The sequence below is a fragment of the Botryllus schlosseri genome, chromosome 6, assembly GCF_051294905.1.
Source record: "Botryllus schlosseri isolate E-star chromosome 6, Bs_hap1, whole genome shotgun sequence".
NCBI lineage: Eukaryota > Metazoa > Chordata > Ascidiacea > Stolidobranchia > Styelidae > Botryllus > Botryllus schlosseri.
Window position 1 is genome coordinate 16,215,354 of NC_137241.1, and position 22,331 is coordinate 16,237,684.

The following is a 22,331-nucleotide window of genomic DNA, read 5'->3' on the forward strand; positions in this document are numbered from 1 at the left end:
TCAAACCCCATTGTGCTGTACGCAAGTTGAATAATTACTGATAAGATGCGCGCTTTCTCGTTTGCTATCATCTGTAGGCTACTAATTCATGTCTGCTTCATACACTCGTATTCCCTAGGTGTAACTTGTCAGAGTTTGATTTGTTATTAATACCGCGCATTGTGCAGTGCACGGCGTTGAATTACGTTGTCAAATATTGATGAAACACGAGCTTCTCGATGGCGCAAATTCTGATTTTATTCGATTAGTTTTAACGGGAACCTTCTATGTTCCAATGAACTTCATTGCTGGACGGACCCTGTCGAGCTAGCGCAATCATATCGCGGATCGAATTCCAAACCTTTGGGATATGTATTGCTATTGATAAGGTCGCGGCATGCGCCCATATTGCTCTTACTGTATAACACGTGGATAATTAAAAGCGCACCATTTTACGATCAAATTCGACTGGCTGATCGGAGCCTACGTAGGCCGTAGGTCCCGGGCTGATATTAACCTGCGCGTTGTCGGCATTAAAACCCCAGGTGCGTTGCCAGGTAGTTTTTCGTTTATAACTAGGAATCCCGTCCTTTTGAAATGCCAATTCACTAATTCGTATGATCGATGCTGCGTACTGCAAATCAGCGAGAATCATTTGTATGCGAAATGGGTCATCGATATCTCCTGTGCGTGCACTATCGGCGGTGGTTTGATTCAGCGCGTCCGCATGGAGGCTCGCTACCGTCCGCAGATACACTTTCTCCAAACAGTAACAATCTCTGACTGTAATATTGTTTGTGTTTATGTATCTTTTTGATTAAAACTTATGCCCGAGTCTGAACAAATTGTGCTCGTTGCCATTGCCGAATCTGGGTATTCAGGTATGACTAGCACACTCTATAATTGTAATTATTGCAAGTTTGCGGCATGTCTGCAATTTCGTTATCAGCGCAATCTTGTCGGCCGATTTTACAGTCCAATAAAAATGATCACTACTATATGTATTTCGCACAGCGTAGGCCTACTGAGGCTGATTTCAGCAATCTAACGATCCTTATTTGATGTACAAATTCGACCTCATCTTTAGAAACGTAGATTCGAAACACTATTGCGATTTGACGACCAATATACGTTCACCTTCTACAAATTAAGGTGCATTATTTGCATTGAGGCGGGCCGCAAGCTGCGTTTGAAGTATTTTGTGAACCATTTTTGTGATAAATATTCTCGGAGCGAAAAGTTGAACAGTGTTTAATTTTGTGTGCCTGCTAGTTGGAATTTATTCCAGTGTCCTTAATATTATTCCAATTATGCTTTGCGAACGTAATTCGGGACATGCAACAATGCAGTCGAAATCGAAGTTTTAAATAGCAGCCAATTGTCGCGATGCGAGCTACTCAATACTAAGTAAAAATCCACTGTGTTGGAGGTAAGGGATAATTACTGATTGACCGCGCGTGTTTGTAATCATAATTCTTGTCTGTCTTTCGTGTTCTAGAATTGTCGCGCCGCGTTACTGCTCAGTCCAGCGACGAATGCCGAGTGCGCGGCAATTAATGACATAATTTCGCAATCGTCGTGATACGAATCTCGCTAATTGGTCGCGGCCCGCGTAACACTAATAATACGACTTGTGGAATGGAAACTGAATATTAGCGTCATAATGGTCATTTCAAAAGGACGGGGTTTTGTGTTTCAAAAGGAGGGGGTCTCAACACCCCCCTGGCTACGCGCCTGCCGCCACCCCATGCAAAAATAAAAGCCGGCGCCTATGCTAATGGGTATCGTGACAGATCTTATTCCTATCAAAATTATCGTCCTCTCTTCATGTCATCCTCCACATTCGGTGAATACCATCTAATTTTATCCATATATCGTGTTAAAACACCAATGCTTTTTATTGCTCTCTATGACAAGAAGGGGGTTCAGGTGATATTGAAAGTCGAGAAAATGACTAATGTGCTTTATAAGCTCAGTGGGTTACCAATTAATTTCTCTGAAGCTCGCAAATTTTCCAGCACATACAAAGCTCTAGTATCAACGCTTATGTGAAGTACCAGAAATGCTTTTTCAACTCATAAATACTATTCGTTGGCATAGCCCATTCTCAATAGCAATCAGCACCATTTTTACGCCCTGCATCAGTCAAAGTCAAGTAGCAGAGAAATATTCGAACGTTGAGTGACTGAGGAATGCAATTGATGTCTCTGTGGATGACATTTTGGGAGTGGCGACTTTGCAATCAGTAAAAACTTCGAATCAAGGCAGAGAGACATGGGTATGCCCTGCATAACTGGGATAGATTTCATGAAATCTAAATTGGCCCGACAAACAAATACTTCTAGATAATACTATCACTTGAGACATATATTTACCCGTATATTACCTGCTTGTCAGTTCATTTCCTTTTCGTGGTCCTTAATTTCAGTGTGTAAAGTACTCTATTTGAACATTATCTCACCATCCTTTTAACGGGGCCATTTCAATGAAGTGGATTAATTTCCAGCTAATCCGTGTCATATCGTTTTTTCGTTTATTGCTGACGTATTCATCCAAACTCCGCCATTTGCCCTTGCCAAGATCAAAACAAATTGAAAAGACATCACTGCCTCTTCAGGCATACCTGGAACCCGATTTTTGATCGTGACTGTGTGACGAAATTGGTCGCCATAAGTACTATTATTTCAAAAATGACCGAAATTTCAATTTGAATGACCTCGACTTCTACTGGCTGGAATTGAGTCAAATTTGGTGTGCAGCGTTTTTTTAGGTAACCTGACAATTTGACAATCAAGCCGATGAAATTTTGAGAAAAAAGTTTTTTTTGAACACCCCTTGAACAGTTAACAAGTTGGCGTATGGCTTTTAAACAAATAGAAGTTGGCAATTATCAAGTACCACGATTAAAACGAATCAAGATTCTCTGTAATCTGTTGTAGGGTTTTAAAGAGAAAACATGAATTCGTGGCGAAGTTTGTATGGTAAACAACTAATTCTTACAATTTGATGCGGCTATAACATGACGAGAGTCTGAGATCGGAGGTAGAGACATGTTAAAGTGGTCTTTATTCGAAAGTTTCTGCCTTGCAACACTAGTAATATTGGATCAAAAAGTGTGCAGTGCGTTAAAGGAAAGATTGCCTCATACCTGCTAATAGACTGTAGGGTCCATGAAACATGAAGCTTCCGAGGGATATTAGGGCCGCTTGTATTAATTTAACAGAATATATTTATCATTTCATTAGACCTGAGATCTGCTATCGCGGCAAATTAGCCATCGGCTAGCCGACGAATGTCGTAGTGATTTGCATACTAGCCGTAGAAAACTGGTGATCTAATCTGCAGGATGGTCAACTGTAACTTTTTATGAAGGCACATGTTCCGTAATTTCACAGCAGCTTGTAAAGGCAAAATATGTGTGTGGTGAAATGGCGTAGTATATCATACATATGTATCGAATTCATGTGTGGGACACTTTTTATATATGGATTTGTACAGGACCGTAACTGCCGCACCCCAAAACCCCCAATTGGGGAGGGGCGAGCTCGAAGGGGGCCCAAAATTATTTCGTGAATTAGCATAAATTATGGAGTATTTTTTGAAAATTCATGCAATTTTTTCAAAAGTTTTTCGCGCTAAACGCGCGACTTCAAGTTGCCAAATGTCTTGAATTTTGATTACTCTTCCTCCAAGAAAAAATACGCAAGATTTATAGAAATGGGCATGTCGGCATTGGCCATTACCGCGCCACGATTTACCAAGACATATTTAAGTTTTAGGCAATGTAACATGTGACTCCAAAAAGTGGACCAGGACGATCGGCAGCGAGAAAACCTTGGCCTAAAACGACCGCCCTTATGTTGGCCGAAAACATCGTTATATATACAAAATACAAATAAGGGGAAGCGAGTGGCTTAGTTGGTTAAGCGCCAGCGTCACGACACCAATGGCAGTGGTTCGAATCACGGTTCGAACCCACTTCTACGTGTCGGAGGTTTATCTGGGCTCCTCATCGTTAACCTCACTGCAATAGCAGTCTCTCAAAAAGCCCAGTATGATGGTGAGCCGCGCCTGTAAAAAGTCGGCAGTAAAGCACAAGTCCGGATGCATGAAAGAGAGAGAGACTGAAGTTGGGAGCGCGCGAGTGTGGAAGTCGTCCGGAAAGAATATGAAAGCAAAGATCCTGAACATTACTAATATCATTGTCGTGGTGTACATGACCTTAATAGGCGATCAACACCACTCTTGTATGTGTTAAATAAACCAAACAAAATACAAATAGGTTTAATTGTCCATAGGCGCCTAAATGACTGGCGCCGAATATTCCTGTCTTGGCAATCTGAACCTCGTAAGACAAATACCATCCCGCAGGGAAAAATTATATGCCAGTGAAGAAATACCAATTTGAAATTGTGTGCGTCTTTTACTTTAGTAGCCTACGTTTGGTCGATTCTATATATTTTGATATAGCAGACAAGAGGTCATTAAATAACATCATGTTACGGAGTCATACCAAAGGGCCCTACAGTTTCCAAGACACCTCACCCAATTCTACCGGTAAATCTGATTACGTGAGCAGAGAGGACATGAAATTGATAGCAATAGATATGCAATTTCCTATCTTTTTGACCGATTTTATCATGATTTATCGAAAATTTTCGCGCCTCGCGCTGCCTCACTGCACAGTACGGTTAATTTCGTGGCAAAAGCGAACAACGTGATTGGGTGTAGGTTTATCACCCTATGGCAGCCCAAGACCCAAGTTTTTTTGGGGACCTGACGAAGTGCTGTTTTGTTCCTGCCAACGGGTATACGCCCGAAGGTGTTTAATTATTATTGAGGGGTCCTACCTTTTCAAACACACCTCACCTGTAAATCTGATTACGTGAGCAGTGAGAGGATAAAAATTGATAACAATATATATGCAATTCCCGATCATATTGGTCGATTCAATCATGATATATATAGAAATTTTTCGCGCTTCGCGCGTCTAGGCGAGAAAAGTTGGCACAGTCAAAGGCGCCCAATGTAGATGCCAAGTATCACGGTAAACAGCGGATAGCGTGAGGGGGGTCTGGGGGGCCTGCCGAAGTGCTGTTACGGCCCTGGATTTGTACCTTGGTCATCATGATTACTTGACAACGGCAAATTTTTCGTGCTATTTACTAAACTAGTGTTTTTTTCGCCAATCTAGTGTTTTTTCGTGACATAATCTTGTGTTTTACCAGGAACCTATGGAGTGGCAACACTGCATATCATATACCATCGTGTATTGCATTACGCTGTGACGACAGCACGCATTTGTCTGATAAGCCGCCTTATTGTCTGTCCTCATTGCCCCGTTTCGGCTCTTGTTAAGATTGGTATTGTAGATTATACGACCTGTGCGTGGTTTTTCAGTAATCTCATCCATTCGCTTCTACATATTCTGTTGGAAGATTTTATATTGAAGTGATAAAACGTAGGCCAACACAACATCGTGAGGAATCAACCGTCAAACCATTGTTGTACCGCCGATATGTAGATGATATTCTTTTGTCATATTCACGAATGAGTTGGACTGTGATCAATTTCTCATTCGCTTAAACTCGCTTCACCCGGACCTGCCATTCGCAATTGAAAAATAACGAAATAACTCATTGTCATTTTGGACGTTTTAGTCGAAAAGCATGATACCAATAAATTTGAAACATCCATCTTCAGGAAACCGACATTCACAGGCCAATTCATTTAGTTCCAGACGCAGAAAAATCAACCTCATAGGCAGACTCGTGCATAGAGCGTTGATGATATGTTCGGGTAACAAACTGAACTTAGAACTTGACAACATCCGCAAAATCCTATTTGATAACCGTAACGCAATTTAACACAGAAGAGTCGAACAATAGAACGAACAACCAAAGATGTTTACATCCATCTACCTTGAATTGGCCCTATTTCCACCCTCAGCCAGACTGTTTAGAGTCAAGTGTACCTGATTGATGCTGGTGTGATCAGACTAGATGACCTTCACGGTCTTATCGATCATTCCTATCTAATACCGAATACTGTGCATGCATATTTTCTGTACCACCACCACTACCGTTGGTTATGTATTTTGGTTTGATGAAAATAAAGACTCTCTCTCTCACTCTTTGAAAGCAATTAATTTCAGCGGTCGGTAAGTGTTACGACACAGTTGAGACCAACGTGATTTTCACGACAACGCAACTGCTCCCTGCAACACGTAAAGACGTGCTTCCTGCACTTCAACAAAGTTGTATAGTTTACGAATTTAAATGCCACTGTGATTGTGGCTACCTGGGAAGAACGTCAAAGCGTTTGCATCAGTAACGCATAAATCAGCACGTCCCTAGATTTATTAGTACACGCGCATCACGCTCGGTGAGAAGCTCACTCTTCACTCATCCGTCCAACATTGATACGGAACAATCAAAGGCCATAAATTCTGCGATTGCCAAACACTTGTTGGCAGGGTCTTAACAGCACTTCGTCACCCCCCCCCAAAACGTTGGCCTTGGGCCCCCCATGGGGTGATAAACCCAACTTCTGGGGGGGCTTCGCCCCCCCGACCCCCCTTTGGCTATCTGCTTTTTGGTGCTATTTCACATCTCCATTGGGTGTCCGTTTAGTGAGACAGCTTTTCCCGCCTAGACGCGCCAGGCGCGAAAAATTTCAGTAATTCATGATTGAATCGGGCGATATGATCGGGAATTACATATATATTGCTATCAATTTTGATCCTATCTCTGCTACGTAATCACATTTACCGGTAGAGTGAGCTGAGCGAGGTCTGTTTTAAAACATAGGACCGCCCAATAATAATTAGACATCTTCAGGCGTATACCCGTTGGCAGGAACGAAACAGCACTTCGTCAGCCCCGCCCCCCCCCCCACAAAAACTTGGGTTTTGGGTTCTCATAGGGTGATAAAGCGACCCCTCATCACAGTGTTCGCTTTTGCCACGAAATTAGCTGCACTGTTTAGTGAGCCAGCTCGAAGCGCGAAAATTTTCGATAATTCATGATACAATCGGCCAATAAGATCGGGAATTGCATATATATTGCTATCAATATCTTGTCCTCTCTGCTCACGTTATCAGATTTACCGGAAACTGTAGGGCCCGTAAATAATAATTAAACATCTTCGGGCGGGCGGACCCGTTGGTATGACATCGTTACATGATTTTATTTCGTGACCTCCTATCTGCTATATCAAAAATATAGAATCGCTCAAACGTACTGAACTAAAAGACGCACACGATTTCAAATTGGTATTTCTTCACTGGCATATATTTTTTTCCTGCTGGATGGTATTTGTCTTCTGAGGTTCAGATTGCCAAGACAGGAACATATGGCGCCAGTCATTTAGGCGCCTATGGACAATTAAACCTATTATTTTGTATATATAACGAAGTTTTCGGTCTGCGTAAGGGCAGTCCGTTTCGGCCAAGCTTTTCGCGCTGCCGATCGTTCTGGCACACTTCTTGGAGTCGCATGTAGTAAGTAGGGCTGGGCATAATGATTCGAGTACTCGAATCTGAATCGAGTATTAATTTTAATGATTCGAGTCGAGTAGTGAAAGATGATTTTTTCGAGTACTGAAATTCATCGCTCAGCGCCACTGAAAGTTAATTTATCAACGAGAATTAAGTCTATATGATACTATTTCCCACTGTGGTAGCCTTGAAACGTTGATTGGCCGCATCGCAGCATACAAAACATAGTAAAAAGCTAAGAACGGTACTTGAAATAACACATCTACGAAGTCATGATCATCCGACAGCATGGTCACAAAGTGCAATGAAATCGGTATGGTCGAAAAATATACCAAAATATCTTCAATGTGATGGGTAACACACATTATATTCTTTGTGGTGACATAAAAGGTACATATTTGAACTTTGTCAGATTAAATTCTGTTATGACGTCATAATTAGTGGTACTCGAATGCTCGACTCGAAGCATAATACGTGACTCAAAATCGAATCACTCAGGTACTCGATTTTGCCCAGCCCTAGGAATAAGTCCTAAATCGTTATATATCTTGGTGCGTAGTGGCGTGTTAATGGCCAACGCCGATACGTCCATTTCTATAAATCTTGCGTGTGTTTTCTTGGGATAGAGTACCAAATAATCAAGATATTTGGCAACTTTAAATCGCGCCCAGCGCGAAAAATTTTGGAAAAAATTGCATAAATTTTCCGAAAATACTCAATAATTTTTGCTAATTCACGAAATAATTCGGGGCCCCCTTCGAGCTCGCCCCCCCCCCAATTGGGGGGTTTGGGGTGCGGCAGTTACGGTGCTGCTCCTTGGAGTATCCCGCCTATGCGAAAAATTATCGAGACGACAGATTTCGCGTCGTCGGAAGGGGCCGTTCACACTTTCATTTGTGTGCCTTGGAGTTACTCATGATTGCCGCTGGTAATTGACTGCTCGAAAATATTCGGGTTTATTTAAAATTTGAATATATTATTCAAGTAGCACCTTTTTATAAAAGTTCACACGAATCATAACATTCCAGGGGTTCATCGCAGCATGCTAATGCACCGATAGGACACCTCGCCACCTTGCTTTCCATCCTGTCTTGCTGAGCCCTGTCAATTATTACGGGTTTGTCCCCGTGGTTCAAAATTTGCTTCGAACTATTGATATACAATACAATAATTACATACATATAGGCCGATATGTGTAGCGGATGAGTGTGTCAGTTGATTTACAAAATGATGAACGAGGAAATTCAAATGCGCAACAACTATGCGAAGATTCCGGATAATCATCGTTCAGGTATTCATGTAGGTTCTCAGCGTATCTCGTCACCGCTTTCCTTGTCTTCTATCGGACGTCTACGATATTCTAAATCTCCTTTGGCAAACACTGAATCTTCGTCGACATCAATTATCACAGAGGGCCGCTTGGAGCTGGATAATGACTCCACGTCAACATTTCGTACCAGTTCATCGTTGGCAAATGAAACCTTCCGTGATTTAGACACCAATGTTTCACTGCGATTGTCGCTGTCTGTATTGTTCGGTAAGCTTCCCGGTACTGGCCGAGACAATCGCTCTCTGAATAGAATATAAAAAGGTTGAGATTAATCAAGCCATATATATATGCCTTGCCTATACATACAATATATACATGACAAATATATCAGCGCGTACTATATTGTGGAGTCGGTATAGACCAGAGTTCTCTAAATCAAAATAGATAAAGAACCACTTATTGAACTTAGTAAGCGCCGCAGGCCGAAAGGCTACAATATCAGAACATAATCAGCTAGACACCTCAATAAAGCGTCATTATCAACATCGTCATTTTTATCAATTCAGGACACTACCAGCATTGCAATATTGTGAAAATATGGGATGGAGTCGAAACGACTGAATGACGTCGATTAATCAGACTCCCATGCATCTGCAGGAAGAACTTCTCAAAAGAAGCATACACTACACATACACAAGCAAAGCGCATGCTCAGTGAGAAATATTCCAACAGAATTATCAAAACATTAAATCCACCCTTTACTGTAAGCAAGCTATCTCACAACCTTAGGGTACGTAAAACGAACGCAATTACTAATTACACTTTTCACGCCACGTTATCTTCTGCTACCACACAGCGAAGTTGAAGCATACGTGTTCTCGTGTTGTAAGTATATTGTGCCTTGGTGTAGCTCATGTTTGGTGTTGCCTCGGCCGCTGAGTATCGCACGTGAAATTGATTGATTGATTGCTTACATGTTGATTGGAGTTTAGGCGGCTGGACGACACGTGCACAATTCGCCGGCGGATCACATGCGGCGGTGGAGGGACTTTTGTTGTTGTGTTGCTGGTGTTCCCTTGTGGCAATTTATGTTATAATCTTTGTAATAAACTTCGCATATGTATGTCTCGTACAGTAACATACTAAACATCTTTAGTGAGACAACTGGAAACTGTAAATTCTTCGCGAGCCGCGTAATTTTCTCTGCGAGCCACAGGTTCCACAGCCTATCTGTAACCATTCTATGTTGGGATCAAGTCCATGTGCTGTGCATTTTCAGAGTAGGCTATCCAGTATCCACACTCTTCAATATACAAACGTTATTAGAAAGAAGTCAATCGTGATCGTGACTGGATAAACTAAACCGGCTCGCATCATCTCAACCACGCAGCTAAGACATACTTATTTGACCGTTTCGACTACGCTTCGTCACTATTCCTGCGTTGCTTACAGGTCGTTTAGTTAGTTACCTGGATGTGTCAAATCCCGTTATATCCGAAACGCTATTATCATGAAGGTATCACTAAATAATTCGTTTTGTATACCATCAATCGAAAAATCTACCCAATTGTTGCATTGCATTGAAATATGCGTCAACAGCTATAATTTTTCAACGTCGCCAGAACTGGGGATGTATCGAAATTCAACCACAAGAATTTGACCCAAATACAACTGCAAGGGGTGGAAAACAGTGGTTGTCAAACTGTGGGGTGCGCCCCCGGAACCTTTTCAGGGTATCGATGTATTCTTGAATTAAGAGATAGTTTCGTCTAGTGCTTTTCTTTTCTTGGCACGATAGTTGCGAATAGATAGGCTGAATTGAGCGAAATTGCAAAATATCATTCGTAACAAGCGTACAAATCAGGAACGGCCAGCTTAGTTTTCTCTCGGACTCGCATGTCATCATGAAAATTACCACACATGACTTGTGAGCTTCTCAGCCTCTGACCTATAGTACGTTGGTAGATTACATTATTGGAAATTCAATTCGTGACCGTGTAGTAATTATTACGCCCGGTGATCAATAACTGGATTTGCAACTCACCTTACCTTCAATGACACATTCATATACAAGACCAAATCAAATGCACTTCTTTAGTGTCCTAATTAATCTCCCTTTGTACCGGGAATAAATCGATATGAGCTGGAATATGGGCAGGGTTGCCATCGACATGGACCCAAAAACAGGAACACCGAATAAGTAGATTATATAGCATCAAATAACATTGCCTGGACATTTTTCGTATTTATGCGAGCCGTTCCGTATCACATTACATACTTTTTGCCAGAAACAATCTGCTCCAGCAACTCATTGCGACGTGCAATTGTCATGAATGATTACTGGTGTTTGGCAACATGGACTGGCGAAAAACTATTCATCGACGGGATTGAATTAATCATTATGACACACTTCTGGTGGTTTTGGGTATTATTGTGATATGCGGTCTTTTTTGTAGCTGACGGGTTAATGCGAAACACTTGCCCTTCAAGCTTCGTTTGATACCTTGAATTTCCCCTCACAATTGTCACAAAAAGTGTTTCCGGCTTGCTCATTTCAACTTATCGGATTTATCTTTACCAGAAGCGAAAACTAGATGTCCAATGAAATTCCGATAAATTTATGAATCATTTATAGTTTAGAGAGCTTTCTTTGCGGTTTGAGCGTGTTCTTACGCCGTTCTTACGGCGACAAAAAAGCCCAGAAAAAGACCCGACGAAAGAAAGCACTCACAATGAATGGAAAAGAACTAGTAGAAAGGCCGCGGCTTCAGAGAGATCAACATCGAAAAAAGAACTGTGACATCGGGCACTCTAGGCCGAGGTGGATGTTAGAGTAAAGGATCGCTACTGATGCGTGTCGTTCTACATCCTCCTATCTGTTCATGACATCGCATTGTGTCTAATCGCATTGTACATTGTGTGTGACTTGTTCAGATAAAAATATAACCCAACCATGTTATGTTATGTTATGTTATTGCAACATCAATTCATAACGAAAGTCGAGTAATGCAAAACATAACCGTTTCATCGGACGAAAGGTAAACGCGGCGCTCGTCGAGGCAGGCAAACTATAGATAACTAACTTGCGAAGGTTAGTTTTCTGGAGTCAAACTTTGAAGAGAAAGTGTGTGATACATCTACCTACTACTAAACTTAATTACGTATATCCTGCAAGTATAACGACACTGTGCGGTGACGCGTACACATCAAGGGAATACCTTTCATTTAGGATGTCAAAAAATCTCTAGGCGCAAAAGCATAATATACTCATGGCCTCATCGCCGATAATAAGGTCATAAATAAGGACACAAGTCAAAACCAAGACAAATCTGAGAAATGGGGACATTGTAGTTTTATCGGATATCGACCTTCAAAATATAGACAAATCTGAGAAATCGGGACGGTATGGCAACCCTGATGATAGGCTGCGCACAACGATTCCAGTATGTAGGCGACTAGACGTAGGGTTACCATACGTCATCTTTTTTCAATAAATTGAAGGTGTCCTCGGAGGACGCCTAAATGTCCTCATTTTGGGGGATTTTGTCCTCTTTTTCTAGAAAAAGTACTAAAATGCGATCAGAAACTCGACCCCGACGCAACGAACGTCAGAGTTTCGTAAAAGAATCGAGTAAAACGGGAGTCGAGTCAAAGTGATGACAATTTTTGTAGTCAACACAGTTGTTGTTGTTGTTTAATCAACAAGAATTTGGCGCTTATCGCCTGACGGCCTTTTGCACCACGGTCATTGAACACAAAGAAAGGATGTAACACGAAACAACGATCAATAGCAAAATGGAGTAGAAACGATCAGGTGATATATGGCTGTTACACTTGTCAACACAGTACTATCGGCCGAAAAGTTTTCAAAACCCCCGGTTTTCTTTTCCTGTGCTGCAGCTTGCATAATTTTGCAAAAGTGTCCTCATTTACTGATTACAAAATATTGTAACCCAACCAGTATGAGAATCCGCATCTAGGATCAACTAAATAACTCCGGGCTAGTTTTGTGACCTGTGAGTTGATAATTTCCTGAGTACCAGAATTGTGCGTTCTTTGCGACTGCAAACTAGCGCATCAAAAGGCTTATGTTTTAGCGTCGATGGTCCCTTTCGACTGAGGGGTAGCCTTGAAACCTCGACTGACCAAATGAGCGTATCACAGTTACAGCATCTGTCAAATGTGGATGCGAAATTTCTGTGCAGTGTACCGATAGAGAGTTGCAAGATTTTCTAGTGTTTATGACGTCATCATTAATCAAACTCTACTCGGAATTGAATCAGACAATTGGTGGATTTTGCCGCGCCCAAATAGCTAGTTACGCCCCTTTGTCTTTGTGTTATTACCTCCAAATCTTATTCTAGCTATGGCCATATGCGTGTGTACCGAATTGACAACAAAGCGCGAACCTCCTAATTATTCATGAATTTTGCGGTTTCTTTTTTCCAAATCCAAAGCCGCCGGAACATTTCACCTGATCCATGAGGGCCATTAAAGTAAAGCGGGAAAGGCCTATATATTAGTGGTGAATCGCGTGCGACAATGCATTGGCTAGTCGGAGAAGGCTATTAACCAATAGTGTGCGCTTGCATATCCAGTGACTTCGGAAATGTGCGTTTTCCAGTAGCGTTCGTAGCTTGTACTATATGTTTCGTATGCTACGATACGGCCACTCAAAGTTTCAAGGCTTCAACAGTGAAAATTAGCATCGAAACTATTATTCTCGTTGATAAATTAACTTTCAGTGGCGAGGAGCGTATGATTTCAGTACTCGTAAAAATCGTCTTTTACAACTCGACTCGAAACATTAAAATTAATACTCGATTCAGATTCGAGTACTCGAATCATTGTGCCCAGTCATAATTATGGGTAAATTATATTGAACAAACTATACTAGCGCGGGCCGGGATCAAAATTGATAGCAATATATATGTAATTCCCGATCATATTGCCCGATTCAATCATGAATTACTGAAATTTTTCGCGCTTCGCGCGTCTAGGCGGCAAAAGCTGTATCACTTTATGAACACCTAATGGATATGTGAAATAGCGTCAAAAAGAGGATAGCCAAAGGGAGGTCTGGGGGAAGTTAGGTTTATCACCCCATGGGGGGCCCAAGGCCAACGTTTTTTGGGGGGGGCTGACGAAGTGCTGTTACGGCCGTGTATCCAGCACATTTATAACAAATGTGAAGAGTTTGAGTACCAAATACGTTCAGTAAATAATCCTTCAAACAACAAACGCCGACTACTATCATTGGACAGTGGACACATTATAACCATCGACGGCGGTGTTGCGGTTTTACTCTAGTCCCCATTATAGTACCAAATCGGTGATATTGACACCAAATTCCGAGAAGAAAAAAAGTGCAATGTCCAGAGTTTTATGGAAATGAACCAAATGAAGTTATTCACAGAAGCGAAAACGCAAATCCGAAACTATTATATGCAGGGTTAGTGGAGTACACATCAGTTCACAAGGAATCAGTGGTCGCACTAGCAATGCTGATAGTGCTGATACACTGCCTCCAGAGAACCCCGAATGGTGATTTAATAATAATGAACTAAATTGCAACGTTCTCGGGTTCACGTTTACAGTGAAATCTTCCATGTTCATCGCAACGCATACGCAGATTGACGCCACATTACCACTAAAACAACGGTTATAGCATAGAGGTATGCCAACTTATATCGTCGCTAGGGACTAGGGATGGTGTGACCCTCTGAAAGGTTCAGGTTCGTGTGAACGCGAACATTTTCGAAAGGTTCTGTGTGAACGCGAACGTGAACCTCATCACGTCACGTGACGTCATATTGCTAATTGCAGCCCTACATTGCAGTGAAGTGATAGCCTATATCAATGTACGGTTGTGTACACTGTACACGATACCTAGCGACGACTCGGGCCACATAATGCCACAATGCTGAAGTACATATATTGACATATTAAACGTCGTCAAATGTATTAACTGGGGCAATCAAATGATATAATAATCCCACAAAATCAATATCTTCCGTCGCTTTGCCAACAATTTCGACGAGGACTTGCAAAGGAATATAAGTTTACGCCAAGGGTCGGCAACCTTTTGAGTGCAGCGTGCCAAAATGTCAAATTTTTACCAGCTTGCGTGCCAAACATTTAATTTATTAATATTTAACGTTTCAAGCAAGCAATACCACCAACCGTTTTTCTGCGGCTGGCAACGTCATCCGATACGCCAGTGATTCTTGAATTATTGGTCGCTATGGGAATAGATGTGGGTCGCTACCGCACCTATAGCACCCATCGCTTACATATACGTAATATTTACACGATTTATTTTCATTCGCGCAATGATCGATCGTCTGTGATTGATTAGGTCGCTTCCAATCTCCACTGTGTTCGGTACCATATCAATCACGATGATATGGTCTGATGATGATGAAGAATGTGCCAACCCCTGTATTATTTAAGTTATTCAACAAATGGCACGCGTGCCGGAGGTTGCCGACCCCTGGCTTACGCCTTAACGGTCTAGGCCGGACCGGACAATGTATTCAGCGTCTGAGTTACGTTAATATTGAGCGGAGTGCAAAACGGTTTTCTATACTTGCTACCGATATTACCCCATTTACAAATTATACACCAGTAGCCAACACCCTAATCGCGCGGATTTGGTTTTTATGATACAATAAACATATGAAATCAAGGTTGACCCCGTACGACTGCTAGATGTTTTTACATCAGACAACGATGTCAATTTCATTGATTGGTTAAACAAGCATCATTAGCTGAACACTGAATAGCCATGTAGTGAATTTCGCTCTTGATGTTGTGTGATTACGGATTGTGAAGCTCACAGCAGAGAGTCACTAAATATTCACCAGGGATATCTAGTTCTAGATATCCCTGATATTCACAAACGGAAAGCTAGATATTTCGAGCAAACTTTTGTAACAAAGCAAGTAAAATGTTTGAGATTGTCAAGGTGCATGCTCGTTTAGTGTTGATTTTTATATGCTGTCCGCGCCTTGCAATAAATTTCAACCAAACATGTTATAATGAAGTTATAATCGTAATATATGAAAAAGGTTCACAGTGCAGAACCTACTAAGGTTCGTTTGTGAACGTTAACCTCTAAATTTCCGAGGTTCACACACAGAACGCGAACGTGAACCTCACTCCTTCACACTATCATTACTAGGGACCACTGATTTAGCGGTTTATAACTGTAACTGTATTCGATCGGCCAACCGTCCAATCAGTCAATTCAAGCCAATCCGACTAATCAGCCAATTCCGATACGAATAAAGGTCTTGCTATAGAGTAGAGCCTCGATGACGCGCAACATAATGCAATGGCAGCGGTTCTTGGAACACCAGGAGTTCCCAGGAGGTCAAGACACACACTGATGATTTCTGATGGTATTAACAACTCTGTTGATGCGCAGTTGATTTCGTGTACCAGTAATCTATAGTAATGTATTATATGTGTATTAGTTATATGTGTACCAGTATCAGTATCAATTATATTATTATCATTTTAAGACACCACAAGACTGCGATACGATGAAAAGATAGGAAGGTGTTGAAACGACTTGGAGTAGATTTTGAAATCAGACCTGGGCCTAGGCGCTGTAAAGAGGAGGCGTGCACAGCTGTACAGTTGAACACTGAATGAATGTGTCATGTGGTAAATTCTGTTTTTCTATGACTCAGCGAAAATTTTGGGTTGCGCGAAGTCTTGCAGATTGGAGTAAGTTTTCCGCAGGTTAGTAAACGTTAAAAGCCACTGGTATATAGACTTGGTAATAAAGTATTCAAGTGAAAAATAAGGATATTGATTTGGAGGTAACAGTATGCGATCACTTGACTGGTCATGGTCAGTGGTCAGGCTCGCGAGCACTCAGAAGGCTCAAATCCGGCCCGCGAACCAAGTTGAGTTTGACACCCCTGTTCTAACAAATATGAATCCTACATTCAGGTATTTACGGCTGGCTCGAAAACGAAAAAAAGGGTGCGGGATCATATATTCAACTTTGTCCAAGCTCACTGTCATCCTTCTCCATCGCAATGAAGTCTCCAAGAGTTTGTTTTTTTGAATTACAACATAAATCGATTGAGAGGTTACCAGGAATTGGTTTCGTTCTCTTGGTTGTATAGGTGCAGTGATACACCAATATCTTTCAATTACTTCGTGTTGGCGAGCAAACCACAAAATCAATTTTCATTGTCTTATTTATTATCTGCATTAGTTCGAACCGGGAACAATGTGAGTCGAAGCGGTTATAGGCAAGCCGTAATGACGAACTCGAACAATCACAAATAATAATCAGCATTCCGCAAATATCGAGACTCCAGCAGGTCTAATGTGTCGCCGACAAGGAATAGGTACGGTACGATATTACTGTGTGGTATCAAATTGCGGTATTATGATCGTACCGTACCATAACGTTTTCGTACTTCTTACTGAGCGTTTGAACATGTCGATCAGTATTATAAATACAGTCATTTTTGCTTGCAACAGTAATTTCAACAACTCCTGTGAGGTGACAAGCATCTTACACCAGAGTGTAGTTTCATGGCTTCGCATCAACCGTGAACGAGACGAGTCCATAGACAATAGACACCAAAAAATAACACAGTATCGGCAATCGGCATACTTTGCTCAAATAAACCGTACCGTAATGATAATGCATAATCGGATGAATTGGACTACAAATCATTCTGTGCTTCTGGACGAGAACTGCGATGTAGCCTATTTGGAAGAACTAAGCTACATGATGACTTGTTCGATGAGATTTACGATATTTGGTGAATACCATCCACACATAGGCCATGCAGGATCTTTTTTCTACATAGAATGTTTTTAATAATGAAATTATGTCATGGATAATGATACACATATTATACATGAATATCCGAAACGAATGACTTGGCGATGCATATATCTGAAATGTGGAGGCGGCATAGGCATTAGACAACTGTCGCCCCTGCCTCCGCTATCGTAGATGCAATCATACATCATATTTAGCTAAGATACGTTGGAAGTAGCCTATATAATACCATTCTTTAAAACGCAATTTGTCGATGTATTGAGGACGTAAATATTAACCGTGCTACTACACCTTGACCAATGTGCTCGCCTGCCGGTTCCCAATTGAGTATATAGTATGGAACGATATGGATCTGAAATTACGGTACCACAAAATGGTACGTGTTGGACGTTGGTGCTACGATACATCGTATCTGTGTCGTAACGTACCAATTTGCTTTTTGCCGACGCTGGAACTCAGCCCTTGGAGAAGATAGCGTTATTGTAAGTCATATAATTATGGACTTAAATATCAACGAACCTCTCAAGCTCGACAATACTACCCACATTCCATTCTTTTCGTTTACGCGTCAATATGTCCGACTATAGATCGATGAAACTATATGGTGGATCATGAATATAGAGTGACAAAGTAGCACACACAAACAGCCTAAACATTAGACTAATTCGTACCTGTAACTCAGCGATTCGTCAGGGATGTCGTTCAGGAGACTCGCCATTTGCAATTCATATTTCTTCTGCTCCCTCCTGTCCTTCAGATAACATATTACGAATACAATAGTGGCAGGAACAACGATGATCGAGAAGAGAAGTACGAAAATCTTCAACTTTGTTTCTAACGTCAGTTGGCTCAGTATCATGCTTGGAATGTCTGGAGGCCTGTTACCATCTTGGTTGTCATGCTCATTGAAAAGATCAGATGTAGACGGTATCACCCATTCCGATATTTGATCTTTCCTGGCCGAATATCCACTCATTACGGATATCTCAGATATCATAACAGTTTATCCTATGTAATGCTGTAGTACTTCAACATATGTAAACTTATACTTATCGTAAAGTTAAGAAACATTGGATTAATTTCATTGCCAACAGATGAATAAATTAAATAGTCCGGAATTTTTTGTCTGCCTAGTGCCCTGTATGTTTGCTGTACAACAGTAGCCTTCATATAGTCTCTGTCGTATTTTCTATTGATTAATGCGGATTTGAGTAACAAGAAGTAGCAATAAAACGTCATTACCTTTCTAATGTATATTGGTCTCGTTCAATTCCCCCTGATTAGAATTTCAGCACTAATCCATTTCTTAGGTGATCTATATCGAGCTTATTATGAGTCATTATAACTTTATTTTCTATACGTAACTGACTGAACCCAGCTGTACTGTACACTACAGTTCATTGCTATTGCTTGACATGGGCTTCCAATGCTTCCCAAGATACGGGTATTGATTACATGCGACGGCCGTCTATTATGAAGCAAATAATATATATTTCGTCACCTTCATCTATATTTAACACGGCTATAGACTGTGATTGGAAATATGAGAAAGCTTCGACTGATAATGCCGGAGATACTTCATGAAAATGACCAACCAAGCTTTGTTTTTATCGAATTGTACCAGGGCTCTCTGAACAATCTTTCCTGTGTCTTTACTCATGCTCCTAGTTGGATTCAGAAATACATATCCTTTCTGCAACACATGGCAGGATTGATAGTTGAAGTCTTAAAGGCCTGGTGTGTTATTGCTATCTGATACATTCAAACGTTCTCGTTCTCTCATGTGTCAATCATAGAGACGAATGAAACATGTTAGACTAGACCGGACACTAGCATTGTGATAAATTGCTGTAACTGTTAAATAATATTTGGCAATTCATTATAAACTTGGTAGGTACTAGGTACATTGACTGTACGGCCACAATCCTAAATATTCTATGCTTGATGTGAAGTAAAGCAACAGTTTCTATCCGCTAGAGATCGGGAATCGCTACGATCGCATTCTGGAAAGGCAACTAATGGAGGTCGTCACCGCTCTCAAACGTCAATTCCCTATAGGACATTCCTGCTGACGAAATGTCCTCATTTGTATTTCAAAAACGCCAATCGTCTTATAAAACCCATCAATGGTGATCACTGCCATTCTTCTCAAGCCAGGACTCATCTTTAAATTGTGTGCACTATGCATTCACTAAATCTCCCCATTATAGGACCGAGAATAAGGATATCCTATCCGAAAATGTTAACTGGCAACCACTTCATGAATTATTCGCGACTTCTGTCCTGGAACCGTGTATTCGATCACTCATATTTGGTGAATTAAGCGATGAATTTGTAGCAGCTGGTTGTAGGCCTGCAAGATTAAGCGCGTGCAACGTCGATATTCCGAGGATACTGCAACAGGATAAGGATGTACGCCGTACATTGTACGGGTACCTACGGGTACCCGCCGTACATTGTACATTGTACGGGTACCTGCAGTTATCAGTGACACCCAAAATTGATTCCCAAAATATTTTGCATGATGGGCGAACATTGACGTGATGTCACAGATAATTGTGATTTCAACAACAGCTGTGTTTTCACAGTCTACAAAATAAAATATTGCAGGAAATGGGCAAATGCTGCCATTTTCTTCTCTGGTTGCGCTGATGATAGCTTACTACAATTTAAAGACTATAGCAAATACGTATACCGATGTCAGCAAATGCCAATCGTTGACTTCAGTTGGACCCCAAAAGTAATTTTGTATCATATTTGAAGTTTATACTAGGCACTTTATATGACTACGCACAACGCAAATAGGTCATTCATTGACTGCAGCGCGGAGCCGGAGGACTTATCCAATACATCGAACGATTTAGCAACCCATTCATTATACCGACTGAGGAAATCTACAGGGCCGGATTTTCTCTATTTGTAGCTTTGCAGTACGCTGCAATATTATTATATCGCTCAACAGTCAACACTGATTTCCTTAAGCCTCTTCGAAAAGAATCGCGTACGTGTATAATCTAATGAACAATGCGAGAAATATTCCATCCGGACATCAATGAAATAACGATTGATCCTTATGACATCGCTTGACCCATTGTGATGAAGTTACGTGTCATATGAAGAACCGGCCTTTAGACATGAGGCAGGCCGTGTTATTTTTGGCATATGCCAAAACTGCCAAAAGTAACTTATTTTTGGCATTTTTCAATTTTTATTTTTGGCAGTTTTGGCATCGACCTCTAAATAGATATTTTCAGACTCGAATTAGTCATAAAAACGCTTTATTTGGGTCAGTTTATCAATAGAGACCAAAAAATGTGCAACATCCACTTATAATCAGTACCAACAAACAATAATAATAAGAAAAAACCTAGCTATTACATAGGTTAATAATATCAAACGAAACCACAAAATGTGCAGTATCCATTCGGAATCGGTGCCAATAAGCAAAAAGAATGAGAAGCCTAACAGACACGCTCAACACCTGATTGTTACAGCTTTTGAATAGACTTAAATTGTTTGCACTGTAACAGTGCTTCCAAACTCAGGTCAGCAAAGTTTCTCCTGAATTAATTTTTCGCCCAACGAATCTGGGAAATATCGGCTTCAACAGTAGCCGTTGAGGGATAGAATGTTGCCAGTCCTCCACAAAAGGTTTTCAGAGCTTTAAAATTTCGGAGGGCAGAACCGCCTTCCAAGCATCATGAAAAGAGATCACTGCGCTAGTGCCATCGATCTCATCGCGAAAAGAATTTTCTTCCCGATACTTTTCCAGGAGTTCCCTGTGCTGTCTCTCAACACATTCTATTTTGTAGCGGGACCATCCAATCTCCATCAGTCTACCGATATATTTTAGGAGGACTTTTGTCACGTCGGATGGCTTTGATATTCCCAACTCACATGGAAGAGTCCTGGGAAGGTTAGCTTGTTTAAGAACATTAACGCAACAAGACTGTCTGGCAAAACGAGACTGCAGCTCAGAAATAGCCGGACTGTTTGTTGTGTCACGATGTTCAACTCGATCACAATGCAAAAATCATGGTTGAATTTGGGGGTTCCAGATCTATGAGCAGAATACAATTTATATTTTAGTAATCAGTACAGCGGCAGCTTTCCATTGATACTCGTTTTATCAAATTTAGCGCTCGGCAAGCCGGTCAAAAATGGCCGTAAAATTGCCTTTGGACAAATGGAAAGTATGGGCTGGACCCATAGATTAAGAAACCTGCCCTTCACACACGCTCTTCTCGCTTGTAACGCGGTCCTGTTAACACAACACCACGAAATAAATACACTATAGGCAGGTCGTGTTATTTTTGGCATATGCCAAAAATTAGTTATTTTTGGCATTTTCAAATTTTTATTTTTGGCAGTTTTGGCATCTGGCTCCTGAAATGCCAAAAATAACACGGCCTGGACATGAGGTGATCGTAATCGATTAGCCTTAGACGAACACGATTGCAAATCATGATTACCACATTTTTGATGACAGAGGCTGTACTCTAGTTATATATTTGATTTTAAAGCAGGAAGCCCAGCGCCAATCATTATTTCGAAGTTGGTCAAAATTTGACAACATTGTTAGAAACTGTAGGCCTACGTATGAAATTGATATACCGGCGTAACCAGGAGGCTACGAATCCTTAAAAAATAAAGTGACACAAATGCTGCATAAATGTAACAGAGTGTACAACATTGTAATATGTAAGTCTCTTCTGAATCGTAGCGTCGTCTATGAATATATGGTGAGTTATTTCATGGAAGCTTTATGA

The 22,331-nt window shown here is 41.1% G+C and overlaps 2 protein-coding genes across 3 annotated transcripts in view; both read right to left on the reverse strand.

The window, feature by feature from the left end:
* LOC145441178 (uncharacterized) overlaps nt 1–22,331 on the reverse strand; it is a 149,709-nt gene that overhangs the window by 37,437 nt on the left and 89,941 nt on the right. The window lies entirely within an intron of this gene.
* LOC145440214 (uncharacterized) lies at nt 8,419–18,606 on the reverse strand. Its single transcript, XM_080317782.1, has 2 exons — nt 18,234–18,606; nt 8,419–9,049 (listed from the first exon to the last, which is right to left on the reverse strand). Exons 1-2 carry the CDS (start codon nt 18,557–18,559, stop codon nt 8,785–8,787), a joined length of 591 nt encoding a protein of 196 aa, XP_080173908.1. The 5' UTR covers nt 18,560–18,606; the 3' UTR covers nt 8,419–8,784.

Coding starts and splice junctions, on each gene's coding strand:
- LOC145440214 (XM_080317782.1), bottom strand. CDS start 18,559: ATGATATCTGAGATATCCGTAATGAGTGGATATTCGGCCAGGAAAGAT. Junction 9,050..18,233: donor GACGAATCGCTGAGTTACAG/GTACGAATTAGT, acceptor TATTCTATTCAG/AGAGCGATTGTCTCGGCCAG.